At 42.1% G+C, this 19,136-nt stretch overlaps 1 protein-coding gene across 2 annotated transcripts in view; it reads right to left on the reverse strand.

Moving 5' to 3' along the window:
* Positions 1-1,271: 1,271 nt before the first annotated feature.
* tbxas1 (thromboxane A synthase 1 (platelet)) overlaps positions 1,272-19,136 on the reverse strand; it is a 217,652-nt gene continuing 199,787 nt past the window's right edge. For both annotated transcript variants that reach the window (XM_048549363.2, XM_048549364.2), the window contains 4 exons: positions 17,923-18,011; positions 14,612-14,749; positions 3,752-3,914; positions 1,272-1,697 (listed from right to left, as the gene is read on the reverse strand). In XM_048549363.2, the coding sequence (XP_048405320.1) occupies positions 1,617-1,697; positions 3,752-3,914; positions 14,612-14,749; positions 17,923-18,011 (471 nt within the window). In that variant the 3' untranslated portion in view covers positions 1,272-1,616. The remainder of the gene's footprint in view (positions 1,698-3,751; positions 3,915-14,611; positions 14,750-17,922; positions 18,012-19,136) is intronic.

Consider the following 19,136-nt stretch of genomic DNA (forward strand, 5'->3'; position numbering starts at 1 on the left):
AACCATAGAACTGCACTTCACTGTAAAAACCAAGTCTTCCTTCAGTTATTGCTTTGAGATTTCAACTACATTTATAAACCTTTTCTTTTAGATGAGTTTTACCTCCATAATAGATGGTTCAACACTTGCAAAGTAACAATACTAAAGGTTGCCAGGAAAAATGCATTTGTGTGGAACTAGAGAGGAGAGTGTGTAGGTGGTTCCATCCATCCTGGAACGGAAGTTAGAGGATTTTACTTCAATTCAATGCAGTTAGATTGGTAAGGAAATATTGGAGGTGAAGGCATTAATGGGAGGTGAGATTTTTTTTAAGTGCAACAGCTTGATAGGATTTGGATCATACTGCCTCACAGGAAGGTGGATACAGATTCAATAATTTTTAAAAAATAGACTATACTTAAAAAGGAAACCATTTCAGGGTTGCGGAGGAAGTGCAGAGGACTGGAACTAAATGGGTAGTTTTCAGATGTTTGGTACAGGTACATCTAGCTGAATAATTCCTTCTGTACTTCAAGATTCCATGGAACTGATATGAGATCTTGCATTTCAGGTATTGTGGAGGGTGGTAGGAAAGAAACGTTGACTTTGAGTTTTCATTCAAACGGAAGCACGTCCAAACCCACAACCGCTGTGAAAGTCTGACCCAGATAACATGGAACAAAAACAGAAGTTGCTGGAAAAGCTCAGCAGGTCTGACAGCATCTGTGAAGGAGAAAGCAGAGTTAACATTTCGGGTCCGGTGACCCTTCCTCAGAACCAGATAACATTGTGGGTGGATTTCTTTAGTTTCTGCTTTTAACTTCCCAGAGGCAACCAGGAGTAACTCAAAAATCTTGCAGCAGTGCAAGTTGGTGAATCGCTGGAGAAAGTGAATTAGCATTTATGTAGCACCTCTCACATCCTCAAGTTATCTCAAAGTACTTCAAAGCTGATCAATCATTTTTTTGAAATGCAAGTGTTCTTTTGCTCTTTCCCACATTGCACTTCAAAACAATTTGGGAGATTCTAGAGTCATGGAAAGCAAATCTTTTTGAGTCATGGCATCATAAAACCTTGACTCAGATGTTGGGTTGTAATGATCAGCTAAACTGGTTCAATGTTATTGTTTGTGAAACCTCGCAATAAGTAAACTGACTGCTATTTTTCTGACATTTCAATTGTGACTTCACTTCAAAATTAATTTATTCACTCCCAAGAGTTTCGAATTGTTCTGAGGTTGTGAAAGATGCAGTAAGAAACAGTATTAAAAATTCAAATGGTCTAAGGCAGGATACAGAGAAAACAGATTTATTTAAAGTCAGGTAATCACATTGAACATTCATGATTATTTTTAGCATTTTACAATATTTTATCCAATCTGCTTTTTTTTCTATATTAGCCTTTAATCACTGCGATTCCACTAATAGGGGTGAGCATTATTTTATGGATCTAACCGTGTTAGCTGAAGATTACGCAAGTTACCACTTCATTATCAGGAGCACTTAACACCTCCCATCCACATTCAGGCTCCGAACATCTGTTAGAGGCTACCCTCACACAATGGTTAATCATTTCAAAGTTCTGATCATCTGTCAGATTCGTAGATTATGTTGAGATAATCAGGTGCACCCATGGGTTTAACATTTCCTCGGCACAATCTTAAGGATCACTCCCTCTTTCGGTCCAAGGGTGCCCAACGATTTTATGCGCAGTGGAACCTAAGAGAAAAAACATGTGGTGAGTGATTGTAGGACCAGTGGACAGGGACTAAATAAGTCCAGTCCTGACCATGTCTGGCAGACTATATGAGTCCCCAGAATTAGACAGACCATAAGTAGATATAATAGAAACATACAGGAAACTACCATTCATACCATTGTACCCCCCACTCGTTCTCAGATCTTTAATACTTTCCTTTTCAAATATTTTCCCAGACTGTAAGAGTTTGCTGCAATAAAAAAAATCTTTCACTCTCCTCCAATGGTAGATAAACTATATTTTAGGTTTAAAAATGTTACACCATGCATTGTTGTCTGTATTGTTTGTTTCAGTGGGTGATCTGCTGGGCAGAATGTCAGCTAGGGACATTAAACCGAAAGTTTCTTCTTCCCTTTTCCAGTCTTTGCTGACTTAGCCAGGAACAGGGCAATAGTCTCATGTGAGATGGGCATCATGAGCAGAAAGCTAGAAAACAGGCTACAGCAAATGGAATGTCTTTTGAAGGGAGCCTTTTGCAAACATAAATTATCACTGAGCACCTTAGCAGCAGGTGCAAGTTCCAGTAAACCATAGCCAGGAACTGTCATTTGGATAAGAGTGAAAGGTTGTAACACAGATAAGCTATTAGGATATAAACTCACAGAAAGTTCAAGGGGATTATTTATCACCCTCTTATTATTCATGAACGTAGGTACAGATGCCATTTTGTGCCATTCAGTTGGTATCTCTCTCTAGCCATTGGCCTACCACATTGCCAAACGGTAGGCATGAATTAAAGCCAACTCACTTGAATTGGCAGGAGTCCATTCAGTGAGGTCATGAGGATGGCAGCCTCATAGCTGCCCGTGCCCGGGATCCCCAGAACTTTGCTCTGTTTCACTCATTTTCCAATTGAATCAGAGACAGAGAAATCAATGGGACTACAGAGGATTACTGATGACACATTTATAGTTATTCTTTACATCTTCAAGGTAAATATCAATGCAAAAGGCATACATTTATTCACAGATAAAGACGCAACTGTTATAGAGTGGCATGGTGATTATGAATTATTCACCTTCCTATATCTACAGCAAATTATACGTTTAATCAAAGGCTTGGTCATAATAGTGACCTCAGAACAGGCCTCCTCTGTCCCATCTACACATCCCCAACACATCAAAGAACCTGATCTGTGACTCCACTCTTGGACATCTCCCAGGATATTGTGGGATTCGTAACCTCTCCAGCAGCAGCTGATTGCCTTTTACTAACACAATACACCAAACCAGATTAAGTTGTTAATATTTTATGTTGGCAGGCAATTTGAAGTAAGAATTTTTCTCAGAAAGATGAAGCGACCATTAATAATCTATTCTAAGATGAAGACGTAAGGTTTCCTATACCTGACTGTTATAGCAAATATTGAATGGAAGGAATTTATCTGTACTTATATTTCAATTAGTTGGTTCCCATGTCCTCTTTTTAAATGCTCTTTTCTGTAGGGTATAAAGTCAGCTGCTGACATCCATTTCAGGCGCACTGTCTCATCATCATCCACTCCTAAGTTATATGCAGGGTGTAACTCCCTCTACTGGTTCTCCATCTCAACAAGGTGTTCCAGCCCAACTGCTCTGTTCATCTCTCTTAGTGGAAGTTATTAACCTTCTTCAGTAGGTTAAAGGTCAGTTTCCAGCTTAGCACACCCAATGTTAGTCTAATGTTAGAGACATTTTATCCAGTTCAAGGGCACTAACTCTACACCATTTCAGGCATTCAGACCACACCAATCCCTCCACCCTCCATGACACTGGGAAAAGGCCAGTGTGTATTGTATTGAAAAGACAATTCCCCATAGCCAGTGAAAGGTCAATGTCTAAGCTTTGGAACCATCCAGTCTCTATATCCTAACAAGTTATTTCTCTCATAATCATCATGTTGCATCCAACCGTCCAAAAGCATGGCTTTCCTCTGATAAATCTGTGGCTCTCTGTGTAGACTTGGCACAGTGTCTCCTTACTGTGGAATCAACAAGGCTCCATCGTATACTAGGACAGAGCTAAATGTTGTGTACCTGTGTTTCGGGGCTGGTCTGGAAACTATACTTCGACAGAATCCGCACTAGTACAATCTTGGCTTCCAAGAGCGCCAGTCTCATCCCGATACAGCTTCTGGGTCCAGCGCCAAAAGGCAGGTATACAAAAGGATGGCGCTCTGCTTTCAGCTCTGGAGTGAATCTGATTAAAGAGAAGATGAGATGAACTTAATCAGTGTACGACAGAGGAGGATTACTGTGGCCTACATTCCGAACACAGGACAGATTAGAACTTAAAACTTCACTTAATGAATGCTTATCATGGTTTTGCAAGACTCCTAAGGGACCTGAGCGTAACTGAGAAATTGTAGCAATAAAAATTCCTCTTTATGAACTACATGCTTGTTTAGAGTCCTACAGCATGGAAACAGACCCTTTGATTGAACTAGTCCAGCCTCTCCTTTTAACTCAAATCCTCCACTCCCAGCAACATCCTGGTAAATCTCTTCTGAATCCTCTCTAACTTAATAATATTCTTCCTATAACAGGGCAACCAGAACTGCACATAGAACTCCAAAACAGGTCTTAGCAATGTCTTATACAACCTCAACATAACATTCCAACTCCTATACTCAAGGTCTGAGCAATGAAGACTAATTTGAGATAAAGTTCATTTATAGACAAGCTGATTTGAATAAGTAGAGATCCCCATGATCAGATCCCAAGCCTGAATCTCTCCCGTGCTTACCAAAAATCATCAGAACAATTCCTATTATGTGTTCAGGTTTCAGGAATTGGACTCGAGTCCACAACCGTTGTGCACATTGAGCCAGAGCTGATACTGAAAGCAGGGCAAGTACGAGGTCCAAAGGAAAAAGTGACTCTTTTCATCCTCTGTACCTCTATAATAATTTGCACGTACCGCACCCAAGTCTCCGGAAACGTGCGGGAAACGCAGATTATGTTGGCATTAAGAGATGGTTATAATGTGTGGGTGAGTTCCACTTTATAGCTTTGGGGATATTTCTAGGATAGTTGGAGCGCCGAACAGTTCTCAAGGTAGCAGTGCATAGTAAGATGGTTTGAAGTGGGAGAATGGCAGAATGGAGCACAACCGAACGGCAGGATTTCAGGAATTTTCGAAAGACACAGAATACGGTGAAGCTATTTGGAGCAGCCTGCCAAGAACAAGGAAGACAATAACTGAGAGACAGGGAACCACCAGTGGGGGCAGAAGTAGACACACATGGAGGTGATGCAGCAGGAGGAAGGGAATTTTAGTCTTTATTACAACAACAAATCATATTCATAATGTGCCTTGAGCATTACAAAATATCCCAAAGTTCTTCACAGCGACATTTCAAAGTAAACTTGGCACTGAACCACACATTTGTATTCATTCACAGGAAGTGAGTGTGATGGCTGTAAACAATTATTGACCACTTCTATTTAACCTTGAGAAGGTGGTGCCAGATTGCTGTCTTGATCCATTGTAGTCCTTGGGATGCACATACATTCACAATGTGTTTGAGAAGGAGTTCTAGGTTTGACCCAACACGATTGAAAGAAAAGCAATATATTTCCAGGTCAGAATAATATGCAGCACGGATGGGGAACTGCAGATGGTGGTGCTTCTTTGTATCTGCAGTCCTTGTCCTTCTAGATGGTACAGGTCTCGGTCTTGGAAGGTGCTGTGTAAAGAGCAATGTATCTTGTAGATTGTGTACAAAGCTACCATTGCACATCAATGGAGAAGGAAGTGAATGTTGAATGTTGAAGATGATAACTAGTATGCCAATCAAGTAGGCTGCTTTATCCTGATGGTGTTGAGCCGAGTGTCGTTGGAGATGCACTCATCCAAACAAGTAGAAAGTATCCCACTGCATTGCTGACCTATGTTTTGCAGATAGTGGACAAGGTTTTAGGAGTCAGGGGGTGAGCTGCTCCCTGTAGAATTCCCTAGGATGTTGATAGTAGGCAACTCAACTGCTGACTGTCGACTGGCAATGATTGGAATGATTGGATTCTTTCTTGGTGGAAATGGTCATTTCTGGGAACTTGTGTGTCACCAATGATACTTACTATTTATCAGCAGAATGTTGTCAGGGTCCTGTTGGATTTGGATACGGAGTGCTGCAGTCTGAAGAGCAAACATTGAGAGGTGAAACAATGCTGCCTTTCTTCAACTTACAATTAATACTTATTTAACTTAGTAAAGAACAAGTGTTGAATATGGAAAGATGTTAAAGCTATTACCGGTGTATTGTTGGTAGGAAGTGGAAGTATGCTACTAGATACAGTTGTGAAAGAGACACAGAGGGAGGCTGATAGGCAATGAACCGGGGAAAAATTTTAAAAAAGACCAGTGTTTGCAAAACCCACAAATAATTTTAAAAAAACAAGTTCCAGTAAATTCAAGAAGTCTTTTTTGCTGTTCCATCAACAGAGTGAAACAAACTCTCAAATTCCAGTTTTACTGACGTTGGAAACCCCCTTGCTCTGTTGCTGGACATCAACTTCCTCACGGCTTACTGCCAATTGTATTGTCTTGCTCAACATTTTATTAGGTGTTATCTTGCTTGAATTATAATAGTACATTTACAATGTCTTCCTTTATTAAAATACAAATCAGCCTGTAAGTTCCTACAAGAGAGAGCTCTGCCATGTTTTGTAGTTAAAAATTGGAAGCATGCTGTGAAAGAGACACAGAATGAGCCAAATTGTGAATATCTAGAACTCTGTGGTCAACTAATGCCGGTTGCTAGACAACAAAATGTGAGGCTGGATGAACACAGCAGGCCAAGCAGCATCTCAGGAGCACAAAAGCTGACGTTTCGGGCCTAGACCCTTCATCAGAGAGGGGGATGGGGTGAGGGTTCTGGAATAAATAGGGAGAGAGGGGGAGGCGGACCGAAGATGGAGAGAAAAGAAGATAGGTGGAAAGAGTATAGGTGGGGAGGTAGGGAGGGGATAGGTCAGTCCAGGAAGACGGACAGGTCAAGGAGGTGGGATGAGGTTAGTAGGGAGGAGATGGGGGTGCGGCTTGGGGTGGGAGGAAGGGATGGGTGAGAGGAAGAACAGGTTAGGGAGGCGGAGACAGGTTGGACTGGTTTTGGGATGCAGTGGATGGAGTGGAGGAGCTGGGCTGGTTGTGTGGTGCAGTGGGGGGAGGGGACGAACTGGGCTGGTTTAGGGATGCAGTTGGGGAAGGGGAGATTTTGAAACTGGTGAAGTCCACATTGATACCATTAGGCTGCAGGGTTCCCAGGCGCAATATGAGTTGCTGTTCCTGCAACCTTCGGGTGGCATCATTGTGGCACTGCAGGAGGCCCATGATGGACATGTCATCTAAAGAATGGGAGGGGGAGTGGAAATGGTTTGCGACTGGGAGGTGCAGTAGTTTGTTGCGAACTGAGCGGAGGAGTTCTGCAAAGCGGTCTCCAAGCCTCCGCTTGGTTTCCCCAATGTAGAGGTAGCCACACCGGGTACAGTGGATGCAGTATACCACATTGGCAGATGTGCAGGTGAACCTCTGCTTAATGTGGAATGTCATCTTGGGGCCTGGGATAGGGGTGAGGGGGGAGGGGGGAGGTGTGGGGGCAAGTGTAGCATTTCCTGCGGTTGCAGGGGAAGGTGCCGGGTGTGGTCGGGTTGGAGGGCAGTGTAGAGCGAACAAGGGAGTCACGGAGAGAGTGGTCTCTCCGGAAAGCAGACAGGGGTGGGGAAGGAAAAATGTCTTGGGTGGTGGGGTCAGATTGTAGATGGCGGAAGTGTCGGAGGATGATGCGTTGTATCCGGAGGTTGGTGGGGTGGTGTGTGGGAACGAGGGGGATCCTCTTTGGGCGGTTGTGGCGGGGGCGGGGTGTGAGAGACGTGTTGCGGGAAATACGGGAGACGCGGTCGAGAGCGTTCTCGATCACTGTGGGGGGAAAGTTGCGGTCCTTGAAGAATTTGGACATCTGGGATGTGCGGGAGTGGAATGTCTCGTCGTGGGAGCAGATGCGGCGGAGGCGGAGGAATTGGGAATAGGGGATGGAATTTTTGCAGGAGGGTGGGTGGGAGGAGGTGTATTCTAGGTAGCTGTGGGAGTCGGTGGGCTTGAAATGGACATCAGTTACAAGCTGGTTGCCTGAGATGGAGACTGAGAGGTCCAGGAAGGTGAGGGATGTGCTGGAGATGGCCCAGGTGAACTGAAGGTTGGGGTGGAAGGTGTTAGTGAAGTGGATGAACTGTTCGAGCTCCTTGGCTTCACACAAATGACATCACGCCTCAGCCTTACTGTTACTTTTAAGAGCCCGCAAGCTTTGGATTTTAGTTGCTTATTAAATGCACCATAGAAAGCTCGGACTGGAACCTAAGTACTTGTGGTGTGACGGTAATGAAGCTGAACTAGTAATCCAGTAACCCCCAGGACAATTTTCCCAGGGGACCTGGGTGAATCCCCACCATTGCAGATGGTGGCATTTAAATTTGATGAAAAATATGAAGTGTAAAAACCAATTCGGTTCGCTAACGCCCTTCAGTGAAGGAAATCTGCCATCCTTTCCCAGTCTGACCTACATGTGACTCCAGGCCCACAGAGACTAACTTTAAACTATCTCTCTGAATAGCAATTGCTAACCTAGCTAACGGTGACCACATTTCATGAACCAATTAGGATCTACCTTCCTAACCCGGAAACTGAACAATTTAAAATGTGGAGTCTCATTCATGTAGCAAGTAAACTACTCTTCACAATTCTAAAAAAATTCTGAAAGGTTTCAATTTTTTCTAACCCTCTACCTTTCCTTTATGCTCATTCTTTTTAGCTGTGTACCTGATTTGAAGCTAACGCACCATCCTTCAACATTATTCTGCAGTTTCTCTCTCCATACTTGAACCTCTTTGGTTACGGAGATGCACAGTTATATTACAAGGTATCTGATGGCCTGGTGCTATTATCAGCTTGTGAATATTTATGCCGACAAGGAAAGAATTCTAACCAACAAGGTATGCTCTGAGATGCACTGCAGTGAGATCTTGCCCAGTGCACCTCAGATTTTAAAAAAAACTCAGGGAATAGAACTACCAATTTCATTTGTTCTTGGCCAACACAGCCATTTTTGGATCATTTTTGGCCTTATGCCCATTGCAAGTAAGTAAAAGCATGCATCAATGGCAAGAGAATTACAGTGTGGAGGTCCGTCCATTTTCATTTTAAAACAACACAGGCATTGAAGAATGACAGAAGAGATAAAAGGGGAAGAATAGATATTGTGAAAGGGCTGGACAGATGAGGAGCGTATCTTTCCCCAGAGGGTGCATGATGAGACCACATCACTGCATTAACATTGTGCAAGGAATACAATTACTCCCTATAGGCTGCTCAATTGATATTCATGCTTGTTTTCCTAAAGCAAAACATTTGTCTCTATTTTAACCATTTATTTATTGTAAACAGGTATAAAAACAAAGGCTTTAACCATTTATGTACTAATGGAATAAGCAAGCTATTTTCTAACATTGAAAGCTTCTTGATTACTGACTATAAAGTAACCAGCAATGGTCTTCTACGTTATTTTAGTTCAATCTTTTTCAATCTGTTCCTAATTTGAAGACTCTGGAATTTTCTGAGGTCAGAGCAGTGGGTACCAGTACCCTTCCAAATGAGGAATGTTCAGCTATGTGCCTATCTGACTGCTACCTGGCTATTCAAACGTGGACTGGATCACAATGTGGTCTTTATTGTACAAAGTTAGAGGAGGGAGGGCCCTTCTGGCACAGTGATAGAGTTCCTACCTCTGGGGCAGGAGGCCCAGGTTGAAGTCCCACCTTCTTCAAGGGGGTATAATAACATCTCAAAATATCCATAAGCTCTTGGTCCATAAAGGGTTAATGTTGAAGAGTGCATTAAGCTCCACCCAAACTGATGATGTATTAGATTATTTATTAGGATTATTCCACGGCACAACATCGTGGGCCGAAGGGCCTGTACTGTGCTGTACTTTTCTATGTTCTATGTTCTATGTTCTAACCACAGGTGAAGAAAGACACCACATTCTGGGGTGGGGACACATCTGTTAACCGAGATTTCCCAATATTCTCAGTAACAATGGGCATGATTTTCTTCTTTCCGAGAAGGTGCGAATCATGAGCAAGCTGATTTAATTGTTCCAGTGATCAAAAATTAGATCCTCAAATCTCTCTGGCTTAAATCTAATTTAACTAATTCAAAATTCTACCATCGGGAGTCAACAAGTTTATCTCTACGCATTTTCATCTCATTCACAGCCCAACATTGTATTAAGACCACACAACCAATCCTTCCTGTCCACAACTGAGAAATGTGGCAGTGATAGTAGATGGTAAAATAGAGTGGCTGCCTGGTGACATGTCTTGACAGCGTCCACTGTAGTCAGTGTCCACTGAGCTCATCACGTGGAACCACTTCTCTGTGTCTTCCTGGGCCCTTCACGCACACAATCCGACATCAGGAAAGCACCAGCATCACATCATCATCACACTTGCTCTCAGCCAATGACATTCAACATTTCAGGGCTTCAAGCATCCATTTCAGAGTTAAGAGACAGCGAGGCATCTCATATTTACAGAAACATTGAAGATAGGAGCAGGAAGAGGTCATTCAGCCCTTCGAGCCTTCTCATGGCTGATCGTACAACTCAACAGCCTAACACTGCTTTCTCCCCATAACTCTTGATCCCATTTACCCCAAGTGCTATATCTAGCTGCCTCTTGAATACATTCCATGTTTTGGCATCAACTACTTCCTGTGGTAATGAATTCCACAGGCTCACCACTCTGGGGGTATAGAAATGTCTCATCTCCATTCTAAATGGTCTACCCTGAATCCTCCCACTGTGACTCCAGGTTCCAGACACAACCACCATCAGGAACATCCTCCCTGCATTTACCCTGCCCAGTCATGTTAGAATTTTATAAGTTTCTGTGAGATCCACACCCCCACCATTTGTCTGAAATCCAGTAAAAACAAACCCAACCTAGTCAATCTCTCCTCATACATCAGTCCCGCCATCCCTGAAATCAGCCCGGTAAACCTTTGCTGGACTTCCTCGAGAGCAAGAGCACCCTTCCTCAGAAAAGGAGACCAAAACTGCATTCAATATTCTACATGTGGCCTCACCAAGTCCCTGTATAACTGCAACAACACATCCATGCTCCTGTACTTGAAACCTCTCGCAATGAAGACCAAAATACCATTTGCCTTCCTTACTGCCTGCTGCACCTGCATGCTTACCTTCAGCAACTGGTGCACAAGGACACACAGGTCCCGCTGCACACTCCCTTCTCCAAATTTACAGCCATTCAGGTAGTAAACTGCCTACTTGTTTTTACTTCTGAAGTGAATAACCTCATACTTATTCAAATTTTACTGTGTCTGCCATTGATTTGTCCACTCATCCAACCTGTTGAGATCATCCTATAGGATTTTCAGCAGTAACATGAAACCAACCTGCTTTTTTTTAGTGCAGAGAGGCAGGCAGCTTGTGCCAATGTTGAGTCATAGAGTCATACAGCATGGAAGCAGACCCTTCAGTCCAAACAGTCTAGCTGACCATGTTCCCAAATAAACTAGTCCCATCTTCCTGTGATGGTCCAATAACCTTCCAAACCTTTCCTATTCATATACTTATCCAGATTTTGTGGGTCAAAGGCAGAGCCTACAAGTCATTCACTCAAAAAGAAAGCTGCCTCTTTGTTTCATGGATTCAAAACACAACAAGTTCACAAAACGGAAGAGACCACAGGAAAATTGGGAGATGTAAATTACTTCATTTTCCATAGAGGCAGAGCTGATAGCATTCTTGTGAAGCGCTGCAAGGAACAGTGCAGCAATCATGACTTCACTGATTAAGCAACAGTGCTCATCTTCCTTCAGTTATCACTTCATCTGCAAGTCAGTAATCATCAAATAATGCACCTAACAAATTACAGTCCAAGCAATCATAAGTATTCCACTGTGCACATAGATTACTACCTTGTGATCACCAAATCTTATTGTAACAAGGAATTTAAAAAGCTGAATCTGATGTTCTTAGTTGGGTAAAATAATCTACATTAAGTACTAGAGGACAATGCAAAGCAGTTGCCATACAGAAAAAGTAATTCCGCGAGGATCTGGGCTAATTCACGAAACGGAGATTTAAGGCAGAAGATGCTTTTTCTAATAAAGATATTTTCACTGTTCACAGTGCTTTTAGGGAGGAATACCTTCCTTGAAAAGCCGCACTGTGTGTGTGCATAACATTTTATTTGATGGTTTCAGGAATCCTTCAATAACACTTTCCTCACATGTCCCAACCTGTGCCTGCCCTTCCTGTGGCCTTGCTCCCACTATGAAGGAAGCGCAGAAGGAGGCAGCAGAGACTACAGCTTTAGCAATGTCAGCAAGACCAGGCAGCAGTGGCAGCTACGTAGCCTTTACAAGGAGAAGCAGTAGATGAAGATCCACCAAGGAGATACAGAGGAATGGTGAGAACCAGGGTTTATAGGCTTCTCTACAGTTACCTACATTTTTGGGGGAATGGCAATACCACAGAAAATTAAGAATATCTCACTGTATTATCTCAGCTGAACTGATGCTCACAAAGACTCACCGGCATTCCCATTCTGCTTGCTGTCAAGGTCACAGATCGCCTTCTTATGCCAGCAGTTTTGTTTGAGGGGGCAGTTAGGGATGTGTGTAATATCTCCAAATCCTTGACCCAATAATACATCCAGGATGTTACTGATGCCATTTTCACCAGGGCAGACCTCTTCATTACCTATTATCTCAATGAAGAGAGTCAAACTGCTGTCACATTAGGATTCTCCACTATTGCTCACTTACCCCAAGTGCGGCATGTAACCAGCCATTTCCATGTTGCTTTGTGAGCACTCCCTCTCCAACCAGTGGAATTTATCAATACAAAAGATCCCACTCCCTGAATGTTCAAATAATTTGTGGTTCTTGAGGCCACGTTTCAGATACTATCTCGTAAAACCTAGCAGGACATCTAAACTGAATGGGGCCTGGGAAGATTATATGATGATTATGGATAATTGGATGAACGTGACTGGACGTATATATTCTGCATACATGGGAAATAAGTAATTAGTGTTATTGGAATTGATGGTGTGCAAGTTGGAATAAAATTCTGATCAGAAAAGCATTTGTTGAGCTCTGTCTAGCTGACATTAAACTCTGATTTGTACCAGTTATCCTTGGAGGTGCCATGACCTGTACTTGCAGGGGCACTTGCTGATATCTGCCTCTTTCCAAGGTCCTTGAGCTAGACAGTTATGTCTTACCAGCCATCCAAGGTCTGTAAACCTGACCCATGACAGCTGTAAGGTGGATTCAGTACTAAGGCAGGATGCGGTTCACATTTTAACCATGACTGTACAGACTCCTGAAGGTGAGGTTTCAATGTCAGGACCACTATCCTGGGGTTTGGCAGTACAGATCAGAGAGCTGTCCAACATCACTGGGGTTTGCTGTGGTCTGCACAATTTCAGCCACAAAGAGCTTCGGGGGGGTGAGGGCGGAGTATCCTGGATGCAGGTGAAATGAAGGAGTGCCCAATCCGTGGGTGGGCTGAGACAGAGGATCAGGAGGTTAATTAGGACAGTTCTGCAGAACAGCAAGAATGAGCAATATTTCAAAAGCCCAGGAAGCCAGAGGCAAACCTATTGCCAGCTAATTCCACAATGCCCAAGCTGGGTTCAGATTGTTCATTCAACAAAGTTGCTCACTTACCAGGCAGTCCCTTGCTGGTGTCAAGACGTCTAGCACGTTGGTGTACAGTTCTTCAATTTTTGGCTCGCAAATTAAATATTACACTATCTGTGTTGATGTGTGAATGATATGTTCATTTGACTCAATGTTTTAAAGTAGTTACATATAATTTGTCTTATATCACCGTCAGAGAAAAAGCAGCACTAAGATAGTTGGGCAGAGCACAGGAAATCTGGTTTAACCTGGAAATGAGAGCGGTAATGCACTTGTGGGACAGGGTGAGCTAACAAGACAATACAGTACGAATGGTAAGATGTGGAAAGTACTGAAAATCAGAGGGACCTTGATGTCCACATGAAATAGCAGGGCAGATATACAGGGGGTTAAGAAGATTTATAGAACACGTCTTTATTAGCCAACGTACAGATAGTAGAACAGGGAGGTTATGCTGGAACAGTATAAAATGCTGGTTAGGTCACAACTGGAATTCCATTTAGTACATTATAGGAAGGATGCCTTCCCTATTATCCGCTGAATCTATCTGTTGGCTTTTTGTGATTTATGCATGAGGGCTCCCAACTCTTTCAGTGTTATTGCTTCCTGCAGTCTTTCTCCATTTAAGAGCACAGCCTCATAATTTCCCACGTTATATTTCATCTGTCAAGTTTTTTGCTGACTTGCTTAATCCCTCCATATGCCCGACAAGACTCTTTGTATCATCTCCACTACTTGCGTTCCCACCTATTTTTGCAGCAGCTTAGTATGGGTACCAGCAATCACAGCTGGCTGGCTGCGAAGCTTCAGCGAAGAAACTAATAGAGTGGCAGCAATAGAGATGAAAATCCTTTTCGGTTCAATACATTTTGAGATATACATTTTGTTCTCCCTTGAACAATGAACAAATGATGAAAGTGGGTGGCATATAGCATTTATCTGCACAGCTTAACTTTCCACGCGCTTACTTTCTCTTGTTGCTGGTTCAGTGCAGGTCAATTTTCAGTGCGAAAAATGCTATTTACCCTGTTAATTTCTTTGACCAAATATTTGGTCACCTGCTTTAATTAATTCTGAACAAGAAAGAAATTATGTCGGTCAATAAAACTCCTGTGAAGCATGACACATTGCTATACAGCATTATAGGTACTACACTGGTCACTACCCACCTCTCTGGTTTAAATTTCTCTGGTTCTGGCCAGTATTTGGGGTCATAGTGGAGGACACCAACTGGAACTTCGACAGTTATCCCCGCAGGAATAAATTGCCCATTCACCAAACAGTTTTTTCCACATATGCGACCAAACCTGCAGCAGAGCAACACAAGTGCTTGTTAGTTTATCTCTGATCTTTACCGTTAGAAACCATGTATACAAACAGTCAGTCCTCTCTTTCCCTGAAGGCACTGTTATCTAGTGTGGGCACATGAGCACCATATGTCCTTCGCAGACACATTCTACAAAGGTTGTTTTGTTTCTTTCTTATTCATTTTGTGGGATGTGGGTATCACTGGCTGCCAGCATTTATTGCCCATCCCTAGATGCCCTTGAGAAGGTGGTGTGGTGAGCTGCTTTCTTGAACTGCTGTATTCCACCTGCTGTGCGTTGACTCACAAATGCCATTAGGGACAGAATTTCAGGATTTTGACCCAATGATATTGAAGGAACAGCGATATAGTTCCACATCAGTACGGTGAGTGGCTTGAAGGGGAACTTGAAGGTGGTGGTGTTACTGTATATCTGCTGCCCTTGTCCTTCTAGATGGAAGTGGTTATGGGTTTGGAAGGTGCTGTCTGAGGATCTTTGGTGAATTTCTGCAGTGCATCTTGTAGATAGTACACACTGCTGCTACTGAGCATCGGTGTTGGAGAGAGTGGATGTTTGTGAATACAGTGCCAATCAAGTGGGCTGCTTTGACATGGATGGTGTCAAGCTTCTTGAGTGTTGCTGGGGCTGCACCCATCCAAAGAAGTTACTCAATTACAACCAGGAGTGGAAAACCTTGCTTTGTGCTTCCCCCCATTCCCACCTCCTTATGGCAAAAGGATCGGAAAAGCTGATATCAGTTCAGCTCAGTTCAGCTCAGCACAGGTCAAAAATCAATGGTGACAGTAAGGACTGCAGATGCTAGAAGGTAGAGTCAATAAACGTGGAACTGGAAAAGTGCAGCGGATCAGACAGTATCTGAGGAGCAGGGAAGTCAACATTTTAAGCCAAAACCTGACGAAGGGTTTCGGCCCAAAATACTGACTTCCCTGCTCCTTGGATATTGTCTGACCTGCTGTGCTTTTCCAGCTCCACATTCAATGTCAAATGACACTCTCGGCCCTCCTGGTTGGCAACACAATATCAGTAGAGTAATTCTATACTACATTGCTTGGCACTACAGGGCGATTGGAGACCAAGCTTTCAATTTCTAACAGCACTTTATGAAAGGCTTCAATAGATAAAAAAGATGAGGGAAGCTCGGATTATTTTCCTTAGAGCAGAGAAGATTAACAAAAGATTTAATAGAAATATTCAAACTTACAATGAGTTTTTATAAGGAAAAACTCTGCCCACTGGCAGGAAGGCTGCGAACAAGAGGATACAGAGCAACATAGATGCTGAAAGAACCACAGGAGGTAATATTTTTATTTTTGTACAGTTTATGAAGTAGAATATACTTCCTGATAGGTGGTAGGAAAGAGTTTAACAATAACTTTCAAAAGGAAACCGGATACCTGTATACCTGAGGGAATAATATTTGCATAGATAGGGGTCAGAGGAGAATAGAATTAATTGCATTGCTCTTTCAAAGCACAGAGCTTTTTTTTCTGATTTAAAAACTAGTGACTGTCTATTATAGAGTCCACCATTTGTTTTTGTTGAGATTCTCTTTACATTTAATTTTCATCAACTTTGGTTTGGAACTGAGTTGTAGTTGAGAGTTGAACTTTTTCCAAAAAAAGGGAGAGAACAAACGATGGACATTTATGGTTGGGCGCTGGTCTGGAAGGATAATGTAGGTTGAGTAGTAGTTAACTTTATATATGAACCAGCTAAAGATCTTATGCTGAGGGACTAGTTGGATGCTGAATTGGTTAGTCAATACAGGATATGTGCTGGCCACAGGGAATGTTGAAAAAGACAGAGAAACCAAAGTTTTGACTGGGTTTTTAGGCAGAAGATAGAGTGCTGCTTTGAGTTGATTGGTTTTGCTCTCTCTAGTTATTCTCCAGTTAGCAACTTCTTGCAAGTCTAGAGAAAAGAACTCCAGTCTATAAGGAATTAGAAAAAGTCTCCAGAGTTCTGCGGCGCTAGAATCATAGAATCCCTGCGGTGCAGGTGCAGGCCATTCAGCCCATCAAGTCCATACTGCCTTTCCAAAGAGCATCACGCCCAGACCTACCCCTCCATCCTATCCCTACAAACCCATTGCTAATCCACCTAGCCCACATATCCCTGGACCCTACTGGGCAATTAGAATGGCCAATCCACCTAACCTGCATATTTTTGAACTGTGGGAGGAAACCAGAGCAGCCAGGAGGTAACTTGCACAAAAAATGGGGACAATGTGCAAACCCTATACAGTCAGTCACCCAAAGGTGGAATCGAACCTGGGTCCCTGGTGCTGTGAGGTAGCAATGCTAATCATTTAGCCACTATGGCTACCCTGAAACTGTTTACATTAACTAGTGACTTCTGAATTCAAGCAAGATACAATCCTACCTGTCTTTAATATAACCTGTCAGATTTCGAGGAGGCTTGGTATTCATCGTTGAAATGGTTATCAAATTTAAATTCTTCAATTTTTAAAATAACTATCCTTTAACCGTGTTTGTCTGACTGTTGGTGGGTGAATTGACCAAAGAAGATTAGTCTTAGATTGTAGGTATTAATTAGATTGCCTTATAGTTTTTCTGTGTTGTGCTAATTTTTGTTTAAGTTATAAACATGTCCAATATCAGTTATTTGTAAAGTCTGGTTAGGAACAGTTCTGATGGTTATCAAACATTTTAATTTCACTGTATTGAGAATCAAGTGTTAGTGAGTCTGATTCGGTCTGGTGTCAAAACACTTTATATTCAAAGGAAAATGAAGCTTGGACAGGCTTGGGCCAGCTGAGTCCTAGGAAGGAAGCAATATAAAAAGGTAGGGCTTTGAGGCTTTTCAGCAGGACAGCTAAAAGGTACACTCCCAACCCACAGGTTGCTGAGCACTAAAAATGGTCAACAGCACAGTGCGATGCCTACATCTGTAACAATTCCTTAGGACTGAAGTTTATTTTCTTATGTACCATGGACATATTATTGATATGCTTGATTCAGTCAGTCACTATCTGAAAAAGTTACTGTGAAATTCTGCTTCTACAAAACCCTGTGGAAATGTCTGTAATATAGAATAAAATATTGTTTGTTTTATACCAATACATCTTAACGTTTTTTTTTAGCCTGATTCTCACTATAATCTCTGAAAGTTTCTTGAACATTTCTTTTTACCTGACTCCGGGTGGGTACATGCGTAGAGACTCTGAGATCACCATGTCCAAGTAGGTTAAGTTCTGCACATTGTTATAATCGGGAATGATCTGAAAGAGTACAATGCCTAATTTACTGGCAGCACCACTTTATATGTTGAATCTTAAACAAACAACAAATTCCAGATCTAGACAAGATTTTCTCTGCAGTTGAGTGTCTCCCATATCCACTGCAATGAATTCACCTTTGCTCACAGTGAGTTCATTTTGTTGAGTTCTTTCTAGCACAGAAAGTAACAATGTTTACAGAGAAGGCAACATTTATGCGAAAGTCACTAGGTAATAGTAAACAGTTTCAGGGTAGGCATAGTGGCTAAATGATTAGCATATTTCTGAGAAACGGCGATGTTGAATTTAAGATGAAAGTTCTTGCCTGCTGTGTCCACCTTCCATTCTCTACTGTTCCATACCAAGTGTCACATTATTCTAAAGACATGATATTTGATCATTTCCTAGCCCTACATCCAGGGATTGATCCGCCAATCACAGTCCCCATCCTTACACCACAAATGGGTTCGAAGGCAAACACATTCAGAAGGAATTCCAAGGATTTTTGCATATATTAAATGAATGAAGCATTTCTAGTATATAATATATATAATGAAATGTAAGAATCACCTTCATGGATCGATATTCTAACTGGTTTCAATTCATTCCTTCAAGTTTGATCACATGTGAACCAAATTTAATTTGAAAACAACTGCTGAATATAAATTACCCCAAACTCCTTTGTTAAATCATTAAAACTCTTTAACGTCTGATAAACTGTTGGAGCAAAACTCTAGTCTTACTTATGGCCTGGTTGTAAGACCATTTACCTGGTAACAGAATGATACAGGGTATGTGTCTTATATAGATCTCAATATCATGTATTTTAGAGTTTTGGATTTTGAACTAGTGGTATGTGAATTTTGGTCTACGTCTATGAAGGGGTTTACTGAATAGCTACTTTTCCTTTGTCAAGGTGATATATTGAAAAAAGTGTGAGATAATCTACAGAGAAAAATGAGAATTTCTTTACATTGAAGAGTTTTTATTAACGAGCAAAGTAAACAGCGTACTGTAACAGATTTCTGTTAAAAGGGTATGGAATGGTATTTCTTTTGGCTTAGAGGAAGCACCTATAGTTTGAAGAAAACTTCTCAGTTTCAGTTTCTCATGAAAAACAGACAGTTT

The sequence above is a fragment of the Stegostoma tigrinum genome, chromosome 18, assembly GCF_030684315.1.
Source record: "Stegostoma tigrinum isolate sSteTig4 chromosome 18, sSteTig4.hap1, whole genome shotgun sequence".
Taxonomy (NCBI): Eukaryota; Metazoa; Chordata; class Chondrichthyes; order Orectolobiformes; family Stegostomatidae; genus Stegostoma; species Stegostoma tigrinum.